Raw genomic sequence first — 21,968 nt, forward strand, 5'->3', positions numbered from 1 at the left:
AGGGCGTGCTGGAGCTCAGCTCAGCTTTCAGCTCAGGGCTGGACACCTGGGGAGCAGCAGGGTATTTATGTGCTGGCTTGGAGGGATTAATTTTCACAGTAAATAGGGACACCAGAGTTTTTTCAATATTTATTGGTCAAGATTCAGTTTTGCAGAGTTTTGTGGTAAGTTTATAGCTTGCCCAGGCAGGAGGGCGGCTGGAGATGTGGTGTGGGCAGCACCCCGCAGAGGGATGCTGCCTGCAGCCAGCCAGGGAATGTGGATGGTTCCTGCAATATCAGCTAAAAACGGGAGCCCTACCCAGCTCATCTGAGCTGTGCCCCCAGGAAGGCTCTCAGCACTCTCAAGTCAGTGCTTTAACACTGTGCCATTCTCTCTGCACACACACAGCCCCTCGCTCCCCCTCCCGGAACCCTTTCCAACTTAGTGGAGTGCTTTAAGGAGCACTTTTTTTCTCCGTGCATGCCTGCCTTTCCTCCAGACCCCCTCCCTGGGGACAGACAAGCCCGTCCTATCAGCCTCAGAAATGGTGGCTCATATCACAGCTCACAGCCTCCTCCCCAAACCCGCAGCCACAAAGGCGGTTGCTCAAGCGTAGCATTCCTGCTCCCTGTGTCCCGGGAACAGCTGTGCCGAAAAGATGCCGAGAATCCCTGCGAGGCTCCAAGGAAAAGATATTAACACAGGAGGGGAGCAGCAGTGATATAATAAAAAGTCATAATAAAAGAGAGAACCACTGAGTGGATTAGCAGCCCAAACGCCGCTTGGCTTTTGGTTTCCTTTCCTCCAGCTTTTCTGCGCCGCACGACAATCTGCTCAAATTCCTCCATCCCGGAGACACTCGGCTCCTGAATTTCAGACAGAACTCCTGGAGGTGTCCAGGCTGCAAAGGCTGAGGGCATGGCTGAGAAACTTAACTGCACTTAACTCCACTGAGGGCACACAGGCACAGGCAGCAGGCATTGGACACGGTGTCACACCAGCTCCCCAGTGCCAGGGCTCTGCTGCAGCAGGGCCACCCACTCCACATGTACCCTCTTGGGGAAATAAGAGGCAGATTTGGAGCTTGGTGTGTATTTCTCAGGTACAAAAATGTAATAGGATACATAGTACTGTTTTAAATGTGCCTGCCACATGCCAGTTCTTCTCTACTTCATGCAAGTGTAGAGCAGAGGTTCATAGAATATCCTGAGTAGGAAGGAACTCACAGGGATCACTGAGTCCAACTTTTAGCCCTGCACAGGATCCATCAACAATCTCACCCTGTCCCTGAGAGCGTTGGCCAAACACTCCTTGAGCTCTGTCAGCCTTGGGGTCATGCCCACTGCCCTGGGGAGCCTGTTCAGTGCCCCACCACCCTCTGGAGGAAGAACCTTTTCCTAATATCCAACTTAAACCTCCCCTGACACAGCTCCAGCCATTCCTCTGGGTCCTGTTGCTGGTCACCAGAGAGATCAGTGCCTGCTCCTCCGCTTCCATTTGTGATGAAAGAGGGTGGTTTTTCCCTGTGGGGCTGTTCCAACAGCACTGACCCAGGCTCAGCACAGGATGCAGAGGTGAGGTGTCCCCATAGGAGCAGGCAAACCCGCAGTCCTCACCCACCATGCGCCCAGGTCCAACACCCAGCACGAGGTGTGCAAGGACAACATTCCCCTTGGCTCCTTTAGAAACAACCAGGACGATTTTGGGGACACAGAGCATCTGCTGCCGGGAGCCGCCGGCTGCGCCAGGAATTTGGGATGAGACAGGAGTGAAGGGGGTGGCTGTGGTGGTGGCAGCTGTTCCCTGCCCACAGCCCTCCCGGCCACGCAGGGCATTTAAATTTTAAAGCACACTCGACACGGCTGTTTTCTCCACCATCCCTGTCCAGCTCACAGAGACCCTGTCCCGGGAGGCTCCGTCCCACAAAGGCACCCATGGGTTCACTGGTGGCCAAGCTCCTTCTGCCCACCCTCAGCACCTTGGTCTTCCTCCCCACCATCAGCATCGCGGCCAAGCGGCGCTTCCACATGGAAGCCATGGTTTACTTCTTCACCATGTTCTTCGTGGCGGTAAGATGTCCCTATATACGCTCCCCTCTCACCCCCCTGGCATGTTTTATCCCCCCCCCAAATACCCCCTGCATCAGGACCCCACTGGGAAGGGTGGTTGATCTCACCCAACACCAGTGAGTGCAACCCCCAGAATATCCATTTTCGGTTATTTCCCACCACGTGTGGTGCTGATCATCTGATTCTTTAGTTTAGGGTGTCCTACGGGGTGGCCTTACACAGATTTAGTGGTGTTTTATGGTTGTGAAGTGAGGGACAGGGTCTGGGTGCAAAGAGCCTTGACTGATTTGCAATGCTTTGGAGCAGGCTTTTCTCTTTGTTTTACAGCTGGTAAGTGGCCATGCTGAATTTGGGCTTTAAATTGCATCCAGAATCTCTTGCTATGCTTCTGTCATTTTAGCCAAAAGCACATAGTAGTTGAATTATTGATTTTGCAACTGCCAGCTGGGGATGGGAGCAATGCTGGAGTCAGGGGAGTTTCTGCACTGGGAAAGGAGAGACTAAAACATGCTGCTGAGCTAGCAAGAAAAATAATTATTAACCCTTCACCTGGGTTGAGTGTTTTGAAACCTGTGTTTCACCAGGCTCTGAGCTGCCTGGCCTTGCTTTGTGTGAAAATAATGAGTGGAGAAAGTCAGTTGTCTGTACATATACAAAATATTCCTATTCCTGCTCCCAGCAGTGCACTGCCCTGTGCTTTGCATTCCTGCTAAGTGACTCCATATAAACACCAGTGGAGCACCCAAAGCAGTATTCCCACTAGGAAAAATCTCCTATTTAACTCCATGGCAATGCTCTGCTATAGAATATGAAGAAAATAGCTCAGCAACCCAACTGATATTGCATTTACCTCTAACTCCCTTCCATCTCAGGGCATCTCATGAGGGTTGGCACATCCCTTGCACGAAGCAGCTGAGGCAGGCAGTAGGTAAAGGATATTCCTGGTGTGAAAAGCTCTTTCACAGCAGCAGGGCTCTGAACAAGGTTGGCCTCTTATTCCTAAGGATCCACCATCTGAGCCTCCAATTAAAGCACGGTGCAGGGGGAGAAATTCTGCCAGTTCTATAAAAACTACAGGACCAGTTAAAATAAAAACATCCCCGAGCCCCCTTCCCCCCACACCAGCTCCCCAGGGAAGCCAGACATCTACAGTTTCATTTTGCACGGGGCTTGTGTCTGCTCCACCTCCCCGAGAAGTCAATAGGAAAATTGGCACGTGTTTCAACAGGAGGTGGAACAGGTCCTCACCGAAGAGATGGAAGAGGCAAAATATCTGTGCACGGGGAAGGGAAGGAAGGGAAAGAAGGGGAGGCAGCTGCCAGTGTCGGGAGGGGGGTAGGAAGGGCAGCAGCTGCTGCTGTTGCCTTTCTTGTAGCATCCCACTCCTCCTCCCCCAGGAGACCTCGACAGAGCAGTGAAAGCATATGTCCATCGCAGACAAGTGCCGCGACGCCGGCCAGAAACACGCTCTTTGTCTTCCACCCTTTCTTCCCCCTGTCTCCAGACTCCCTGAGCCCAATCTCAAACAGAGAAAAGAATTACTGCTGTGGTGCAATCTTTTCTAGAAGCTGCAGCGAGCCAAAGGACTCGCAGCAGTTCCCATTATAAATAATATCAGCATCCCCACTGGGCCATGACAGCGAGGATCGTTCCAAGGGCGTCCTGCCAAGCAGAGAAGGGACTTCTTCAGAAACAGCAGAGCACGCTGGTGCTGCCACTAGAAAACTTGCAGGGCTGAGAGCTGGGAGGGAGGAAAAGGCAAGCACCAGGCAAACACTGGGAGCATTCCTCTGATTGCACTGGAAAATTTCTCTTGGCTCAGGTTTGCGTTTGTGTTGCATGACAATGGGGTTTTTTTGCAAATAACCTAATCAATGAGCTAATGGGCAGGAACCAGAAGCTTTTAAGGGAATGCACTAATGAGTGAATTCCCCAGCATTCAGACTCTGGCTGTATAAACCCTGTTTAGCCTGGACAGTGACCTGGCATCCATACACATTTCATCAGGACACTCATTCTGAATTGTTTTACAAGAATCTTTCGCAATTAGAACCATAACCCCAGAGTCCTCCTGCTGGAGAGGACGTCCCCCAGTGCCTGGGGCTCGGCTCAAAGCAGCTTGGTCATCAGATTGCAAATTCTGGCACAGACCAAGAGGCAAATTAAAGCCTGTCTTAGTTTGTACTAAGAGAGAAGAATGCTGATTCTTGGGTAATCTGCAATTGGGAACGGTGACATTATCTCCCAAATATATTCATTACTGCATATCAGTGACCCTGGTGCATTTGACACTGTTCTGTCCTGGCTGGCCATCCTCCCAACAGCCACAGTATTTCAAACCAGTTAATAAGAGCCTTTACTCATGCTGGTCTGTTGGGTAAGGGACCAGTTTTCTAATCCTTTTTTTCTTTCTTTTTTTTTTTTTAATAGTTTTACCACGTATGTGATGGCCCCGGCTTATCAGTGCTGTGCTTCATGCGCTACGACATCCTGGAGTACTTCAGCATCTATGGGACAGCCCTGTCCATCTGGGTGTCCCTGATGGGTAAGCACTGGGCTGTCGTGGCTCCTGCAGAGCACCAGTACTGGCAGGAAGGGCAGGGTTTGTCAGGACTGCTGGTGGGACAATTAGTGGGTACTATCCTCAGGAAAGCTGCTGCCTTTGAGCTTCCATCTGCAGGACTTAGCCCTGAGATTGTCCTTTAGGGAAGCCAGCCTGTGCTATGGATTAATCTGGTTTTAGATCATTAATACCTTGGAAAGTCACTGCATTCAGTGGGGTCCAGACACACACAAAACTGTCCTGAGTGGTGGCTGGGGGAGTTTTGCACTTATAAACAGAGCTGTGGCACCTGGTGTTTGTGTTAGTTGGGTGTTCCTCTGTCTGCACCAGCTCTTGTGCACGTCCTTACAACAGCAGAATTATTTACTTCAAATTACAGTAACAGTTTGGCAGCCTTGTACTTCAGTTCAAGGCAGGACAAGACTATGTGATGACTTAGTTTGAAACCTCGGAATTTCCCATTTTCTCTCATTTTCCCCAAAATGGGCCCACCAGCTTGTCTTGTCTGACTTGGGGGCACGAAGAAATGCAGAATCTGCCACTTCCCTTGGTAGCATGAGAATCAAAGGGTCAAAACAAATATATCTTCCTAATTTATCAAAGCCTAGTCTGGGCTGACGGGAAATATTAGATCTGCTTAGAAAAAGCAGAAATTTGTTTCACTTCCTTTTTATTAGAAATCCCACTCCTTGCCCTGTTACTCAGTTTTCCTTTTCTCACACTCATTTCACTTTCTTTTTCCTTATTTTGTTACTCATTTGCCACTGAAACAAAGCATAATAGAAATGGGGGGAAAAAAAGTGACAGAACTAAAGAAGGACAAAACCCCAGACCTACTATTTACACACTTTGTCACAAAGATTTTTGGAAGGATGTGAGTATTGCTGGCAGAAGAACAGGGCAGGGGAAGGGGAGAGAGATGTGTCCAACAGCAAATGCTTTGCTCAACAATTTGGACCATCTCTAGCCAGTCCCCACTCCAGACTGACATGCAGACTTGCTGAGCTGGGGTTAGCACTCTGATGTACAACCCCAAAATGCCCACAGGACTTTCCCCTCTGCCCCTCAGGACTCCAGGGATGGTGCAGGATCTCCTGCTGGGATGGGAATTCCTACAGCCCCTGAACCCACCACAAGCAGAGCCCACCCTTTGCCACAGGCAGCAGCATTCCCCTTCCAGTGCATGTGACAGGACAAACCTTCCACGCAGGGAAAAATGACTGGGGAAAACATTAACCTCAGGAATGGCTCTGTCCCCCCAAAATGTGAGTCCCAAGGTGGGTTCCCACACTGCTCATGGCACCTCAGTGCTCTCTCTGATCAGCTAGAAAAGGCAACGAGGCAAATCACCTCCAAAGGGCATTTCCAGTGGATAACAGCAGTGTCAGGGTAGGTCAGAACTGATCCAGACACTTTGGCTCCTTGCAGCAAAATTCAACTTGATTGCTTCATTACTGCATTCAAAAACCCTGCAAAAAAGATACAAATCCTGGACTGCAACGTTTAAAATATTGACCCGCTGGGAAACAACAGAGATTAAAATGCGGACATTATCCCTTAGCCAAACTCCCTATAAAACCACGATCCAAGGACATGGAAGGTGTGGTGACTGAAGCCCAGGGAAGCCTCTCACTGTGGCTTGTAAAGCCCGAGCGCACATGTGCGGACGCAGACCCTCGGGCAAGCTTCCCGGAATGCAAATCCAGGACAGCCATAACACAGCTGTGCAAGCTGGAAAAGCATGGAGCCCACTGGGATCCATAACTTTTATCAGTTATTACCCCATTCTGTGCTAAACAAAAGCCTCTAATAATTTACTCACGCTGGCGACTTCCAGCTTGCGAACCTCAGGCAGGTGCCGGCGTGGTTGGGCAGCCTGGACCCCATCACACGGTCCCACTAGAGTGGTGGGATGGAGGCTGTGCTGGGGTGACCCAGCAAGCTTGGGAGGGTGGGAGATGTAGGATGAACTCAAGACCTGATTGCAGGATCGCTGGGTGCAAGTGTCTTACAATCCACCTCTGATGTAGAGGCAGGAAAGGGAAATCATGGAATCACAGAATGGTTTGGGTTGGAAGGGACCTTAAAACTCATCTCGTTCCAACTGCCCTTCCATGGGCAGGGACACCTTCCACTAAACCAGGTTTCTCCAAGCCCTGTCCAACCTGGCCTTGAACACTTCCAGGGATGCAACATCCACAACTTCTCTGGGTGGGAAGTCTCCTTTAAGCTTCCATATGCAGCACTAAAATAAAACCCAAAAATCAGCTACTAAACCCACCACTCAGCTGCCTCAGGATGGTTCACTCTGCCCTCTGTGCCTCAGTTTCCCCAGCTGTGTGGCACGAGAAGGGCAAACCAGACAGACACAGAGCTGAGGGTCCCCAGGGCGGGTGGGGCAGATCCCAGTAAGGCTTTAGGGAGCAGCTGGAAAAGGGGGGGGTGGTGCGAGCTGATGCTCCCTGTGCTCGGTGCCCTCAGCCCTGGCAGAGTTCGACGAGCCAAAGCGATCGACCTTCATCATGTTCGGCGTCCTCACCATCGCCGTGAGGATCTACCACGACCGCTGGGGCTACGGCGTCTACTCGGGGCCCATCGGGACAGCAGTGCTGGTGATCACTGTGAAATGGGTACGTGGGGCAGGGCAGGGAGGGGGCTGAGCCCTGCATGGATGGCCAGCAGCTTCCTCCTCCAGATCCAGCTCTCGCAGCACAGGCCACGGAGGTGATTAAGCAGCAGTTCTCCTTCCAGAGAGAGGCAGACAGCGAGCAGCCCGTGTGATAAATGCCAGATTCAATCGGTCTGAGCAATCCACCACATCTCCCGTCCCTGCGTTTCTAATCAGCAGGAACGTATTTATGGAGTTTTTACAGCTACTCAGAGGCAGAGGGGTCTGGTAAACTGCCCTGGAGCCAGGGGAAGATGTGGATAAAACACGGTGATAAAGTGGGAAGGAATCTGCCTGCAGTCTGCCTGAATCCAGCTGGGACAGTCAGGCATGAGGTGGGGAAGCAGGAGTGGGCAAGGAGAGATGGGATAAAAACTGCAGGAAAATGCTGCCAAGCATCATAGAAATACTGTGATGCAAGTCCCAGCTATAAATGGTTGCTAAGCCCATCTAACTGCCCAGCCAGCAGCTAAAAAAGCCACCACCATGGGGAGGGGGTGGGCAAGGAGGAAACCAAGGCATGGGACCACCGTGCATCCCCCAGCCCTCAGATGCTCTGCTGGGATTTGCTCTCCCAGAGACTGGGTTTGTGAGGGTGCACACTCCCTGAGCTGGGTTTGGGGCTGAATATTAAAAAAAACAGCTTTATTATGAGGAATGAGGCGGGAGGGCTCATTGCAGCACACGGGCAGATCTCATAGCCTGGGGGAGCTGGTCAGTGGGCTTTGAGTGGTTTTATCTCAGCATCCATAGGGTCTTTGGGATGTGGAGCAGCCAGTCAAATCCAGGTAAATACACTTGGTGTGCTCTCTCCTTCCTTCCAGCTACAGAAGATGAAAGAGAAGAAAGGGCTCTATCCAGACAAGAGTGTCTACACCCAACAGATCGGTCCTGGCTTCTGTTTCGGGGCATTAGCGCTGATGCTGAGGTTCTTCTTTGAGGTACCTGTTTGCACACTCACTCTCCCTGGCTTTACAAGGTGTAAGGGACATTACCAAGATAGGAGACTTCCCCCTTTGCACTGCTGGACTTCATCAGCCTTGGACAGAACCCAGCTCGGGTGTGGGGCTCCAGGGCTGGCATGCAGTGACGAGGGTCCCTCCATGCCTGTCCCCACCCCACCCCCTGGTCCCTTAGGGACAGGTGCAACAGCAAGTGTCATGCAGGGTGATGCTCACTCTATTTTTTCCCCCTTAAGTGAACCACAAGGACATAGGACACGTTTTCTCCAGACATCCGTGGTCCTCAAAATGGCTTTGTCAAGTGCAAGTGAGATTTTTTGGAAACTGGGCATGGGTGACTTAAGGACACCTCGCAGAGGGACTGGATACAACCCAGGCATGGCCGGATCCACAGCTGGCTCAGGCCAAAGAAAAGACTCTCAGTTGACTCCCAGGGGCACTCGATGCTGTGTTTATATCCTTTTGGTCCCGCCGCCGGCCAGCCTGTCCGTCCTGTCCGTCTGTCCCGCGCGGGGCAGGCGATAACCCCCCGACACAGCTGCCTGCGCTCGGCCCCCGCCGTTACGGCTGCTCTGTGCTTTGGGAGCTGCGAGATACAACCCCGCGGCCGTCCCCCAGGATTATTTTTCAAAGCATTTTAGTAATTGCAAATTCTAGCAGAACATAAAAATGTCACTTAGCAGAGGCCGCCTCCCCGCGCCGCCCGGCCCCGCCGCCGCGTCCTTCGCGGGGTAATGAAACACTTCATTCAAGAATTGGGAAATGTGCAAATTAGAACGTGTTAAATCCACTTTGCCTTTTTTGCTTTTTTTTTTTTTTTTTTTTTAAACTGGAAATCCTTCCTTCCCTGATGGTGAAGAGAGGCAGAAGGTTCAGGAATATTTCTTTTTATTCCTTTCCTTTCGGCTACTTGTAGAACTTTAGTGTCGTGCACCTACATGAGCTCCCCCCGCCCCCGCAAGTGCCGCTGTTCCCACATCTTGCTAACGCTCTTCCCGCTTGCAGGAGTGGGATTACACCTACGTGCACAGTTTCTACCACTGTGCCTTGGCCATGGCCTTCGTGCTGCTGCTGCCCAAGGAGAACAAGAAGGCTGGGAGCGCCGGGACCCCCGCCAGGCTCGACTGCTCCACGCTCTGCTGCTGTGTCTGAGCCCCCCGGGCAAGCCAGGCACTCGTGTTTCTACTCCTGGGGCAATGGAGTTGTTCAGCCAAAAGGAAAATACCTGCCTGCTGCATCTTCCTCTGGCACACTGGTGTCTTTTCCCACCAGCTCTGTGCCCACCCTGGGATTTTCTTCCCTGAGAAACCTGGCCTAGTGGAAAGCGTCCCTGCCTGTGGCAGGAGGGTTGAAGTGAGATGGACTTTTAAGGTCCCTTCCAACTAAAACCATTCTGTGATTCACCTTTCCACTATCAGCCCTAGCAGAGGTTGCACTTCCAGTTTGGTACATATCCATACTTCTCCCTGGAGGAGCACTCATCTGGGCTGCACCTGTGACCTGTCCCCTGTCCCAGGAGACCCCTGCACTCCTGGGCTATGTCACCTCCTGGGCTGTCCCTTGCACTGACCTGGGAGGACCCAAGTTGTCCCCCCTGTGCAGGTTTTCCCAGCCTGAGCACACAAAGCTTCATTTGCAACACCCAATTAACAGAACCTGTATTTTTGTGAGATATTGACTATTCTATTTATGCATTCTCTTGATGTAAATAATATATACTAACACAGACTTTGCAAGTGTGCAATGCCAGCGTTTCTTAAGCAGGGCAGGAAGCTTTCCAGCTCCACTCAGCTCAGCCCAGGGCAGATGCCAATTCCAAAGCAGGGCTCTGGGCACAGCCACCACAGCCTCCCCCCAGCCTGGAGGGACCTGCAACATTGGGCACTTTGTCCTTACAGACCTGCAGGCACAGGCAGCAGGTGCCTCATTGGTATGGAAAGTACATGGAAAATTAGAGGCAGAGAAAAGAAGCTCCTGGAGGGATGGGGAGAGCTGTAAGCCTATAACATCTCCTCTAACAGACTATTTACTATAGCAGAAGTGTATGATTTATTTAGACTGTCTGGGAAAAATGCCAAGACTATATGTCATGGACAATTAGAGCAGTATTGATATACAGTGATGTCCACAGAAAGCCCACATTAAGCCTGGGTTCCTCTGGAAGAGAAATCCACCCCAGTCATTCATCAGAGCAACTTCCTGCGACGGGGCAACAACCAAAACTGAATGGGCTTCCAACAAAAATACAAATGAATTATGAACCCCCAAGCATCCAAGAGTCACTGGCAAGTGGTGGCACAGCTGATGCAGCTGCACACAGAGGCAGTGCTAGCAGTGCTAGCAAAGGCTTTCAAAGGGTTCCCCAGCACCTAAACCAACATAGCACACCACTCCTTTCCAGCATCCAGCCCCCAGCACATTTACAAGATGCTCTAAGGGTTTGCATGCAAGGCTTTCCCCATTGCTTTCACACTATTGGAGTACTTTGACATGTGAGGACTGCTCAGGGTGTGCCCCAAAAACAGTCTCAAGTGCCCTGACTCCTAATTCAGACTGCAAGAGCTGCCTCTGAGGGTGCTGCTTCCCAAGGGGTCATCCACATGGACATCCCACAGCCCTGCTGGCTCTGGCTGAGCCACCCGAGCACATCACTGGGTGTTCATCACCCCACAAATACTCAGTGCTGACACTGCCCAGGAGCCAGACCAGCAGTGCCAGTAGCCTCCATCGCTCCACATACCCTGGGCTACTTGCTGTATCCACTGATCAGAGGTACCCTGACCCCCACGGCTCATTTTGGGACTGTTTGTTCCCTCCTGGACTGCAGTGACATGCACAGCCCTGTAGCAAGCCCTGGGGGGCATGGGCAGTGTGGGCATGGGGACCTTGTGTGGGTCCAGTGAGGAGGGCACTGGGTGATCCTAACACCTGACTGGGGCTGAGCAGGAGGGACCAAAGGTGGGAAAACCCCACGTAAAGAATGAGGACATATTACCTGAGGACCAACTGAGTAAATGAAAGCTCCTGCTCCCACCTGTACTCAGGTGTTACACCAAATAATCCCCAGAAGTGTATTGCATACAGCAAAATCCCAGGCAAGGTTTGCTTTGTCCCCTCTCCCTGCTGATGTGCTGCTCCGACTGTGACAACTATCCATCCCTTTGCACCCCAGTGCAGGACCAGCACCCAGCCTTGGGACAGAAACACACCTGGGCACATCTGCAGGGTCCCTGTCACAGCATCAGCCCCGTGCTGGTGGCAGCACCCGGCACCCTGGCACCGGGAGGAAGGTGCAGGGGCTGAATTCGCTATCCCAGGCAGGATATCCCCTGCAACACCGATGCGGGGAAATATTATAAACATCTACAGCAACGTAGACAAAACAGTCTCTTGTAACCTTTTAGCGCTGCCGAGAGCTTTGCCTGTAAGAGCTCTTGAGCCCCTGCCAAAAATTCTGGCTGTTTTCATAAGAGTAGGTGTTTTCGTCTAAGGTGCAGTCTGAGTGCTGTGACCTTTGTCATGTCTGCTACTGAAATTTCCTGCTTCTCTGTTATTCTCTTCTTTGGTAAGACGATATGAAACCCAAAACTTTTATTGCCCCTTTTAAAGCGTCTTTATAGCTCCCCGTCTATTTCATATACTGTCTTATTCTCCAGCGCTGGGATATTACTTATGGGATCCGGGCTTGATGCTGCAAAAGGCATTTGGGTTTCACGAAGCCCAAACCGCCCGGGTTTCTTTAAGATCAGCCGGGGAAGAAAAAGAAGACAGAAAAAAAGGAAAAAAGGAATGAGAGGGGAGGGACCGGGCTTTCCGCTCCGGAGGCATCGGCATCTGCTCCCAGAGCAGCGGCAGAGCAGCGCCCAGGGCGGCAGAGCCCACCAGCCTCCCCTGCTCTGCCAGGCTTCCCCAGGCACAAAATGCCATTTGCTTTGTGTCTGGGTCAGCATGGGGTGCCCACTGACCCCCTGAGGATGGCATTGCATGGCATCTCTTCCCATGCCTCCATCCCCTGCCAGCTCTGCCCCCGAGCTGGCGGCTCAGATGTGGCCGGACACCGCAGCCGGTCCCAAATCCGGTGTGCAGCGGCTGGGGCACATCTGTCCTGGAGCTGGCAGGGGGGAGGCCTGTCCTGCTCGGGGGGCTCTCAGGAACCCCATTTCCCAACCCAGTTCCAGCAGCAGGACAGACCACATGAAGGACGTGTGTCCCCAGGCGAGGGTTGATGCAAAGCCACAACAGCTGGGTGCTGGTGCCGAGGCTCCTGCTGCCATCCCACCCCTCGGGCTGTGGGGCATCACCTCCACTGTGCAGGGAGCAGGGTGGCAGTGATCCTCTGGGCTCTCACTCACCTCTGCACTCTCCCAGCTCTCCCACTGCAGGAGGAGCAGGGACCCAGCGTGCCAGAGGGGAGAGGGCTGGTGGGATTGTCCCCTCCAGGGGACAAAAGTTCCCCCACGCTTGCCTACGGCAGGGCTGGCTGAGAGGGGAATTAGGACCTACTCGTGCTGGAGGGGAGGCTTCCAGAGATGTCTAGTAGGGCTCAGTGCCAGCTAATCTTCCAGGCAAACTTGATCCAGATCCCTTTGGCTGCAGAAAGTGAAAAACTAGCCAGACCCAAACATTAAAGCCTGGTTTCTGCTGCCAGCTGCATGGGGCACTCCAGAAAATGCCTTATCACCATGTGATTTTGAAAGACGGCTTCAGGGGTTTTTTCCACATGCTGGTTTTCCCTCCTCACCCTCACACTGCTGTTCCTCCATGCATGTTCAAGTTGTGAGCCTGGCCAGGTTAACTCAGACTGTGGAGTTATGATTTTCCCTTTAATCACTTTGATGCCTGCAGGCCATGGTGGTGCTATCCCATCAGAAAGTGCTGTTGCTCCATCCTGAGACACATGGAGCTCATCAGGAGCAGTGATGGACAACCCAAGGAGATGCATCCACCAGGAATATCAGAGAAGTCCTTCCTCCTCCCTGGAATTCCCAAAGAAACCAAAGATTCCCCTGAAAATTCAAGAGTGGTGGTAGGGGCAGGAGCTCTTTGGGGAGTCCCAGGGAGGGGCCTTGCCCTGAGATCCTCCTTCACCGTCTGGTTCTGATGTGCAGGAGATGTCTGTGTCCTGTGACAGGGATAAAATAGGTCTCCAGGAGAAAAGGGGAGTCTCCACCAATGTCCCACACAGACCTGGGGCTCCACAACCCTGGGACATGGTGCAGATGCACTATGAGAAACCAGCCTTGTCCATCAGCCTGGAGTAAAGGGGAGATGGAGCAACTCAAGCACGTATTTGGGACCACTTGGTATCTCTCAGCTCCTTTCCAGCTATCCCAGCCCCAATAAACACCCTTTTTGGGTGTACAAAGAAGATCTTCTGCTCTTCTGAAGAGTCAGGAGGCTCATGGGAAGTACAGGGTGGGATTTTCCATGGCTGGTGCTTCTCTGAAGCAGCACAGGGTGGAGTTAGGGCAGCACAACTACAGGAGTCAGTAAAGTGGTACCTCCTGTGTGGGTGCAGAGCAGCCTAACCCAGCACTAACGAGAGAAAAACACACTGATGCATCAGGGTTTTGCTTAAAATGCCATTCAGTGGTCCAGCAGGTTTCTCTTTCCTCTCAGCAAGATTTCCAACCAGGCTTTCCAGCCCAGCTGGCGCGGGCAGGGCAGCCCGTTCCTGGCGCTGCTCGGCAGCACTGGGGTATTTTTGGGGCACGGAGGAGCTCAGCTGCAGCACCACAGACAAGCTGAACCCCTTGACTCCCAGAGGGGTCAAGCAGGGAGCCCCTCACACCCTCGCAGGTGTCCACTCCCCCCGGCAGCACCGGACACGGACGCGGCCGTGGCCTCGGCCCAAGCGACCAAACGCCAGCGCCGAGTCCCCGGTGCAGGGAAGGGCAGATGCGGAGCAGCCGGGATCGCTCGGCTCTTGCTGGGATGCTTTCACAGCTGCAAAAACCCCGCTCCAGGTCCAGGTTCGGTGTCTCCAGCCTCCCCACTCCTCCGGCGGAGCGGTCCCAGGGAGCGGCGGTCCAAGGATTTCGGTTTAGGCCAATCTCCCAGAAATTCTGTCATCATGCAGTGCATCACGCACACTCCCGGATCCGCATTACACAGAGGATGGCTCCGCTCCAGCACCTCTTAAAGTCAGTGGAAAAACCCTCCCTCGCTACGATGGGAGCTGGCTCAGGCTGTATATGATCTGACAGATACCACGGAGTTGTTTTAATCTGGGAATATCTTGTGGCCCCAAAGTTCCTCCTGGAGAGGGACAGGGCAGCGTGTCTGCGGAGCGGGTGCTCCTAAGAAAAGCTCCCAGCCTTGCAACCGCCTTTCAATGAGCATTTAATGAACCATCGTTATCTGATCCATGTGCTCCAAATGCAAGGAAACCACTCGGGTTTCCAGCTGCACACATCATCTGATGCTCATAAAACGAGCTGATGTGTCTGGGAAGCCCCAGACCCAAAGAAACACTATTTAAATGGGGGAGGGAAAAAAAAAGTCAATTATGCTTTAAAAACACCCGTGTGGGCAGACAGGGATGGTGGCTGCTCTGCCCTCCTTTCCTCTGGTTTTCCAGCGAAGCAAATGTCCGCTGATAAAACTCCAAATCTCCTTATAAAGGCAGGATCGTTTTGCCTGTAAAAGGGAAGGTTTGGGGGAAGTTTTACACGAGTCTCTATTCTCTTTATGTCTTTATTTGCATTTTCATTTTCACAGTAGTTGAGCTAATCTGAACGGAGCAGGAGAGAGGGTCCAGGTTATAACCAAAGTATCAGGTAGCACCTTCACATCTGGAAGGGATTTTGACACAACTTCTCCCAGACTGTTACAGACAGTTTAAAAGCAAAATCTGATAAATAGCAAATGTTTAACAAGTCAATAGGAAGCTGCATTTGCAAGAACATGTGGCTCTGACTGGCCTAGCACCGCCGCACTGCCAAGGCCCTTCAAACGCATCCGCACAAAATACCTGCAGCACACGGCGAGGGGCTGCCGTGGCTCTGCCTGGTCCCAGTCTCAGTTACACAGGGGAGGATTAAAGACAGATGTGTCTTTGTATGGCCAGACATCTCCAACCATCAAAGCCTGAGAGGGTCCTGAGCCTCCCTGCTTTGGTGGTAAGGGGCGTTGCTGCTCCTTCCCAGCCTGAATCGAGCCCCATTTGTTTTCCGCGAGCTCCCAGGCTCGTGTTTAAGGTGGGAAGAGGATGAAGGGAGCTGAACAGCTCAGGAAACAAAACTAAAAACCTTCTGATGTGCTGGGCACCATCACCCCTGGCACAGGAGGTTTTGGGGCTGCACTGGTTGGTGAGGACCTGCACTGGTCATTGCACCAAGGGTCAGAAGCACACAAGGTCTCACTGCAATTTTACACAGTTTGGGATCCATGAGAGCTCCAATCCAAAAGCCAGAGGTGTTTGCACCTTTGAAAATCCTTTTCCATCCCTTGGGAGCTGCAGCCTCCTTGGGACAGAGGTCACTGGACACCCGGGCAATGCTCTCCTGAGGAAAAGTGCCACAGCAAGCAAAACATCCCAACACAAAAGCACTTGAGGTTTTGCAACCCTGCCTGGTTTGGGGAGACTTCATACCCAAAATGTGGGAAGAGGCATTAAAATGGAGAGAATTATGCAAGGAAGGGGGGGCAGAGGCGGAGACAGAGGAGTAAAAAGTGACCAGGAAAACCACCAGAAACCCTCCGGGATGCCTGCCTATATTTAAAGATAATGTGTCCAACCCTCTTGCCAAGTCCCACTCATTTTGGAGCTGGGCTCATGTTTTGGATTAATTTTGAGGCAGTTCCTAAAGCATCTCACTCGCGCAGGGAGGAATTTTTGCCTCCCTGGCCAAGGTGACTCTTTAAAAAAAATCTCACTCACTATTTTTCAACCTCTCACTCATTTAAAATTGTCATCACCCGGGTTCTGTGGGGCACTTGGTGCAGACAGTTTGTATTCTGGCACTCACCAGCCCTGTGGCCCTGGAGCATCCTGGAGCAGGGCTGGGTGTGAGGATGGGGGCCGGGGGGGCATTTCTCTGTAAGCCAGAACCCTTCCCCTCTCCTGTGAGCATCACTCGACCAAGCACTGAGAGCAGAAATCACCCCTCCTGGACACTGAAGACACTCCAGACACCCCATCGTGGGCTGGTTGAAAGTTTTCCATATAAACCAGTCTTCCACAGAAAGTGAACTAAAATATTGTGTGGACACATTCATGTGCTCTCCAAACCAGTGCCTTTGTTTGAGTAATTAAATTACAGATATTGTCCCCAAACTGTGACTGTTCCATTGGGTTTTCCTCTCAGCTCTTCGCCTAGAGCTGCTCCAGAAGCAGCCACCACAAGGTGTGACCCCATTGCTCAGTCTCTGTGGGAAGAATGAATCCAAGAGGTGTCATTCCAGCTCCCAGCCACAACCCCGGGGAGAGTTTTGGAGCAGAAACACGAGAACAGCCACTCCCAGAACCACCACCCAGCCCACCTTCTCGCCCAGGCATCTGCAGCATCCTAATCACCCTGGAATCCAAAGCATGTCCACGCAGGGACATCAGATGCTTCCCATTTAGCTTCAACATTTGCAAAATGCTCAGCCACTGACTCAGGGAGGGCCGGGGCAGGCGGGGCAGCCACACACCCTCGATGCTGAGCCGCCCTCACTGCCCCACAGCAGGATGGGCTCTGCCACCCCAGCAGGGTGTTTGGCAAAAAAATAGGGATTTTTGGAAACCAAGTGTCCCTTGGTACCCTGCAGCTTTCCTGGGACACCCAGGGTGCTCCCAGCAGGCAGGATGTGGGACATGGAGGTCGCTGTTTTTTGCTGGTGATCCCAGATGCCACACCCGGGTTATAAGGGACCGATGGGAGCAATGGAAGGGAAATGGGAAGGGGCAGCTGCAAGGGCAGCACAGTGTGGGATCAAAGATGGTGCAGAAGGGGAGTCCAGGGGCTGCAGGCTGTCAGAGGACACTCAGGATGCAAGAGGCTCTGCTGCTGCTTGGGCTTTTGGGAGCAGAACAGGTGGGGAAACTTTCTTTCCCTCACACCTCGAGCCCTAAAGATCTAGTGAAAACACCAAGTGATAGCAGTGATCAGAAATCATTCCTTTGGCTGAAAAAATATATTTTTTTTTTATATGCCCTTGGTCCAAAGCTGTCACATGCAGCATGAGGACATCCTCCCTGTGGCAGCTTTGGTGCTTTAGCAACGCCAAGGTCCTGGGGGAACCAAGACACACAGAGGCAGCCACAAAAATGAGGCAGGCAGACATTTGGGGTTTCAGTTAAGCAAATTTCCTCCAACCAGCAAGAAAAGTTGAGCATGGATTTGGCTTGATTTGGGAGATGATGTTTTAGGGCAGCTCCATTTTTGTTTAAACCAGTTCAACCAGCCATCTCATAACCTCATCCCACGAGGGGAACGCAGAAACTCAAGGTGCCTCTTGTGCAATAGATGCTGCTCCCTACCCAAGCAGGTCTGGGATAGTGCTCAGAGTTTTGCTCCATCCCTGTCCAGGCTAAAGGAAAGACCACACACAAAACAGTTTCAGGATGCCAGCAGCTGTGCACAAAGCATTTGGTTTACATTAATTATGTCTGGACAAAAAAAATAAAAGGGGGAGAGAAGGAGGGCGAGTGGAGAAGACAGGAGGGATGGAAGGAAGCTTCTGCATTGTCCTGATAAGATCTGCTCAGATCCCACGTGCAGATGGCAGCACATGTTGGGTGACTTAACACCTCCTGCCACCCAGAGCAGCCCAGTCCTGCCCTGCATGACTCCTGTGAACACCTTGGGGAATGCAGGGCACGAACACAGCCTTTGATGCTCTCAAAGACCCCTGTGGACCCCTGTTGCCTGAGCTCTGCTCCCTGCTCTGCTTCCCTCTTTGTCCTTTTCTGAGCAGAAATAGTCCCTAGAAAGACCAAGGAAGGTAAAGCAAATGCTGCTGCTGGCAGGGAGAGATGCTGGCTGTTACCAGGATGGGAAGCAGCCCATGAAAGAGAAGAGTAAATGAAATGTGGAGGAGGCAAATGGTAAGTGCAGTCATTAAAAACCAGAAAAATCCCCTTTGTTTTGCAGCAGTGCAGAAACCCCAGCAGTGGGTGAATGAAACCCTTCATTGTCTCGTGTCTGGAGAGCTCTGTGAGCAGTGGGGATTCTTTGGAGTCAGGAATTGCCACCCAGCAGGAATGGACACACTATACCAGCACAGACCTGTGGGATCCCCCTTCCCTCCCCAAGGGCAAAGGAGCCTGGGGAGGTGCCTTGAGCAGCCAACAATGAGACCAGATCAATCAAATCTCCACAAAGTAAAGCTCATCAGGAAGTGTCCACGATGCTGCTCATCATGGGAGCGGGGAAGTGTTTTTCCCACCTTGGACCACGTGCTGGGCTGGGCTGCTCCAGCATCACTCCACTGGCCCAGCTCCGGGCTCACCAGCACACAGAGGGTGGGACATCCAGCCCCAAGCCCCAGACAGCAAATATCTGCTCCCAGGGACTGGGGTGAAGGGCTACAACAATCTGCCTGTGACCTGCACCCCTTCCATGTGCTGCACATCCCCATCCCATGCAGCCTCCCTGGGCTCTGTATGCCCACTAGCACTCTGGTAGGCCCTGACCAAGGACCTTGCTGTGCCAGGAGCTGCACAAATCCGAAATACATTCCCACCTCCCAGGAGCCAGCAGTGTGCAGCTGCCCAGCCAGGTCCTGCTCCAAAACAAGCGATGAGCACTGTCAGGTCACAGCATTGCCAGGCACAGGCAGCTGGCAGGAGTTGTGCTGCCACATTTCCTGCAGCCATCCATCCCAGGGGAGCACAGTGGTCTAGCCCACCACCGGCAGCAGCTGCCCCCTCCCAAAATCTACTCCTCTCCTGGGCAGCCTCGCTGCTTGATGAGCTTTTGCACTGCAGCAGCACCGTCTCCGCACGGCGTCTCAGGGGGCCCAGCCTGCACACGCCAGAAGCTGGACTGACCCATGTCAGAGGTGATTAATTTATCAGGCTTTTGGCACCCACCGCTCCCCGCCAGAAAAACAATATCCCAAATTCCAGGCCCTCCCGCCCAGCAGATGTGTCTGCGGCGAGGGCGACCGTTCCAGCCCGTCTCGCAGAAGCCGCCGCGGGGATGCAGCACCCGGGGCTCCCGTCTTGTTGGGCTGGTTCCCCATCCCTGCTGGGAACCCACAGGAAAACCTCCCACGGGAGCAAAACCCAGGGGGTTTGTGTTGGGCTGCTGTCCCAGTGGTCCAGCCTCTCCCCCTGTGTAGGTGTCCGTGCTGCCAGACCACCGAGGAGAACCAGGATGGGTGCACGGCTGGGGAAAGTGGTGGGTGCTGGGATGCCACCACACTGAGCCCTCACACCCCAGGGACAAGCAGCACCATCCTGTCACAGCACCCAGCAGCCCTTTGGGCTGCCTGGCACTGGGAGTGTGTCTGCGTTTGAACCAAGCAAGCACTGATTAAGGCCTAATTAAATTAGCATTAATCTGTATCATCAGGAAAACACGCCAGGCCTTGAAGGGACAGATTAACAAAGTTGTTATCATTAGCAGAGAGGGTCAGAGGACAGGGATGGGGTACAGCATCACTGCACATGCTTGTCAAGCCCTGCAGCTCGTCCTCCCCGCCTCTATCAGGGGGTTAAAGCAAGAAATCAAGAGGGCAGTGATATCATTTAGATGCTGCAGAGCACTTGGATGTCAGGCAGCCAAGAAACTGGAGATTTTTCTTCCTCTCCCCCCACTCCACCACCTCCCCTGGGTTTTGGAGGAGGGATGGGAGCCCGTTGGAGCACAGGAGCAGCCAGCCCCTCTGCCTTGCAGCACTGGCCACGGGGAGACCTGCTGCCTGACCGAGGCCTGAGCTCGCCCTGACGTCAGGGTGAGGGGTGGAGAGGGGGGGAACGTGGGCACACAGCCTCTTATTTATCCCAAAAGGTCACCAAGCGCCTTGGAAGAGGCTGGAGCTGGATCCCCTCGGTCCGGAGGAGGCCAGCGTCTCCTCGAAGGAGAGGTTTCACAATTCATCTCGTTTGTTCGCTGTGGCATTTTCATCACGGTAGTTCGACTTATGCAATTACATAAAAAACATCTAATGAAATCTCGGTGACACAAAACATGAACGTTTATATTGGCCTCCCCGTGCCGCGGAGTTGATCTTGGCCGGGGCGTCCAGACAGACATTCTGCATTCTTCAGAGATTAAGCACTGAAACGCTCCGGAGAAACCCAGCTGCCCGCTCCCCCTGCAGCCCAGCCGCTAATTCCAACCACATGCTCGCCGGCCGGGAAGAGGGAACACGTACCTTACACACACACACACACACACACACACACACACACACACACACACACACACACACACACGGATAGCACCGGGACCCAGCCCGGCCCCCCGAGCACCCCCTGGCTGCATCCCCGTCACCCCGAGCACTCAGGGATCTCGTAAATAAATAGCACAGCAAATGTGGTAGCTTGGCAGCTTGGTATAAATAAGGTCCCGCAGAGGAATTGTTATGGAAATAAGAGGAGCAATGGGTAACCTCGAGTTACCTGGAGCACCTGAGCCCGACCCCGCAGCAGCGATGCCACCGCTGCCTGCACTGCACTTCACTGGGTGATCAGCCTGTGAGATCGGGCTCCAGTCAAATCTCATGAGCTCGTGAGGCTCTGGGTGATGAATCCCTCATCCTGGTTTGGTTCCTACCTCCCCTTTAAAAATTCTTCTGTCTCCCATTAAAATTCAGTTGATCTTTAAACGAAGGGAAAAGAAGGGGAGGATGAGGTGTGGAGGGCAGGGAATTTGTCCTCAACAGCTCACAGGGAGCTGGGCAAGGAACCACAGCCCTTCCAGAGGTGGGGATGGGAATGAAGGGAGCAGACACTCCATCCTGATGATGCCCATATCACCCATCACGTATGAGTGAGCCCTGAGCTGCCCCAGAGCCACAACCAGGTGCCTCTGGGTGATGCTACTTGTGGGTGGCCACGGTACTGACAATCAGAGCCACCTCTCTGGCACCCCCAGAGCACATCCCACCACAAACCCCTGCTTCCACCATGGCCATTCCTGTATTTTACGACTCAGGGCAGCGATTCCACTGCAAATCCCCATCCCAGTGCCCACTGAAGCCTGGGAAATGCAGCTCATCCATGGACATGCTGCCCAAAAAGACACCTGTTACGTCAGGTGGTACCAAGGTGACACCACCAAAGCAAAAACCACTGCAGCACTGTTTGCAGTGCTCCAAACCCTGTGCAAGCCCTCACTCCTCTCACTGGGGCAAATCCCAGGCAGCACCAGCTCACACCACCAGCAAATTCTCCAAATACAGGTTATCTCAGGGACAGGGAGCAGCACCAGCTCACGGGGCCAGATGTGGCCACCAGGCTCCTGCCCCACACCACTGACTGCAGCTGGAGCCCCTTGAAAAGCCCTAAACTGCCCCTTTTGCAAGGACAAGGGCTCTGAAGCACAAAACCCACCAGGGGACCCACCGGCCCCGCTGCCCCCAGCCCCCTCCACGCTGGTGCCCTTGCTTTAAGGGCAGAACATTTCTGACATGCTACAAACCATCAGCAAAACAAGATGTCAGGGCTGTAACTGCTGCTGGCATCGGTCCTGCCGGGGCTGGGAGGGATCCAGGAATAACAAGGGGGGCTCAGTGAGCAGCAGCCCCCTCCTTGGGCCGCAGCCCCGCGGGCACATCGGCGCCTGCCC

General features: G+C 53.0%; 1 protein-coding gene across 1 annotated transcript; it reads left to right on the forward strand.

The window, feature by feature from the left end:
* The first annotated feature begins 1,852 nt into the window (after positions 1 to 1,852).
* On the forward strand, positions 1,853 to 9,403 carry MYMK (myomaker, myoblast fusion factor). The gene is made up of 5 exons (XM_008927209.2): positions 1,853 to 2,051; positions 4,482 to 4,596; positions 7,096 to 7,244; positions 8,107 to 8,223; positions 9,250 to 9,403. Exons 1-5 carry the CDS (start codon positions 1,917 to 1,919, stop codon positions 9,394 to 9,396), a joined length of 663 nt encoding a protein of 220 aa, XP_008925457.1. The 5' UTR covers positions 1,853 to 1,916; the 3' UTR covers positions 9,397 to 9,403.
* Positions 9,404 to 21,968: the final 12,565 nt, after the last annotated feature.

This window comes from Manacus vitellinus, unplaced genomic scaffold (genome assembly GCF_001715985.3).
Source record: "Manacus vitellinus isolate BGI_N305 unplaced genomic scaffold, ASM171598v3 scaffold_27_pilon, whole genome shotgun sequence".
NCBI lineage: Eukaryota > Metazoa > Chordata > Aves > Passeriformes > Pipridae > Manacus > Manacus vitellinus.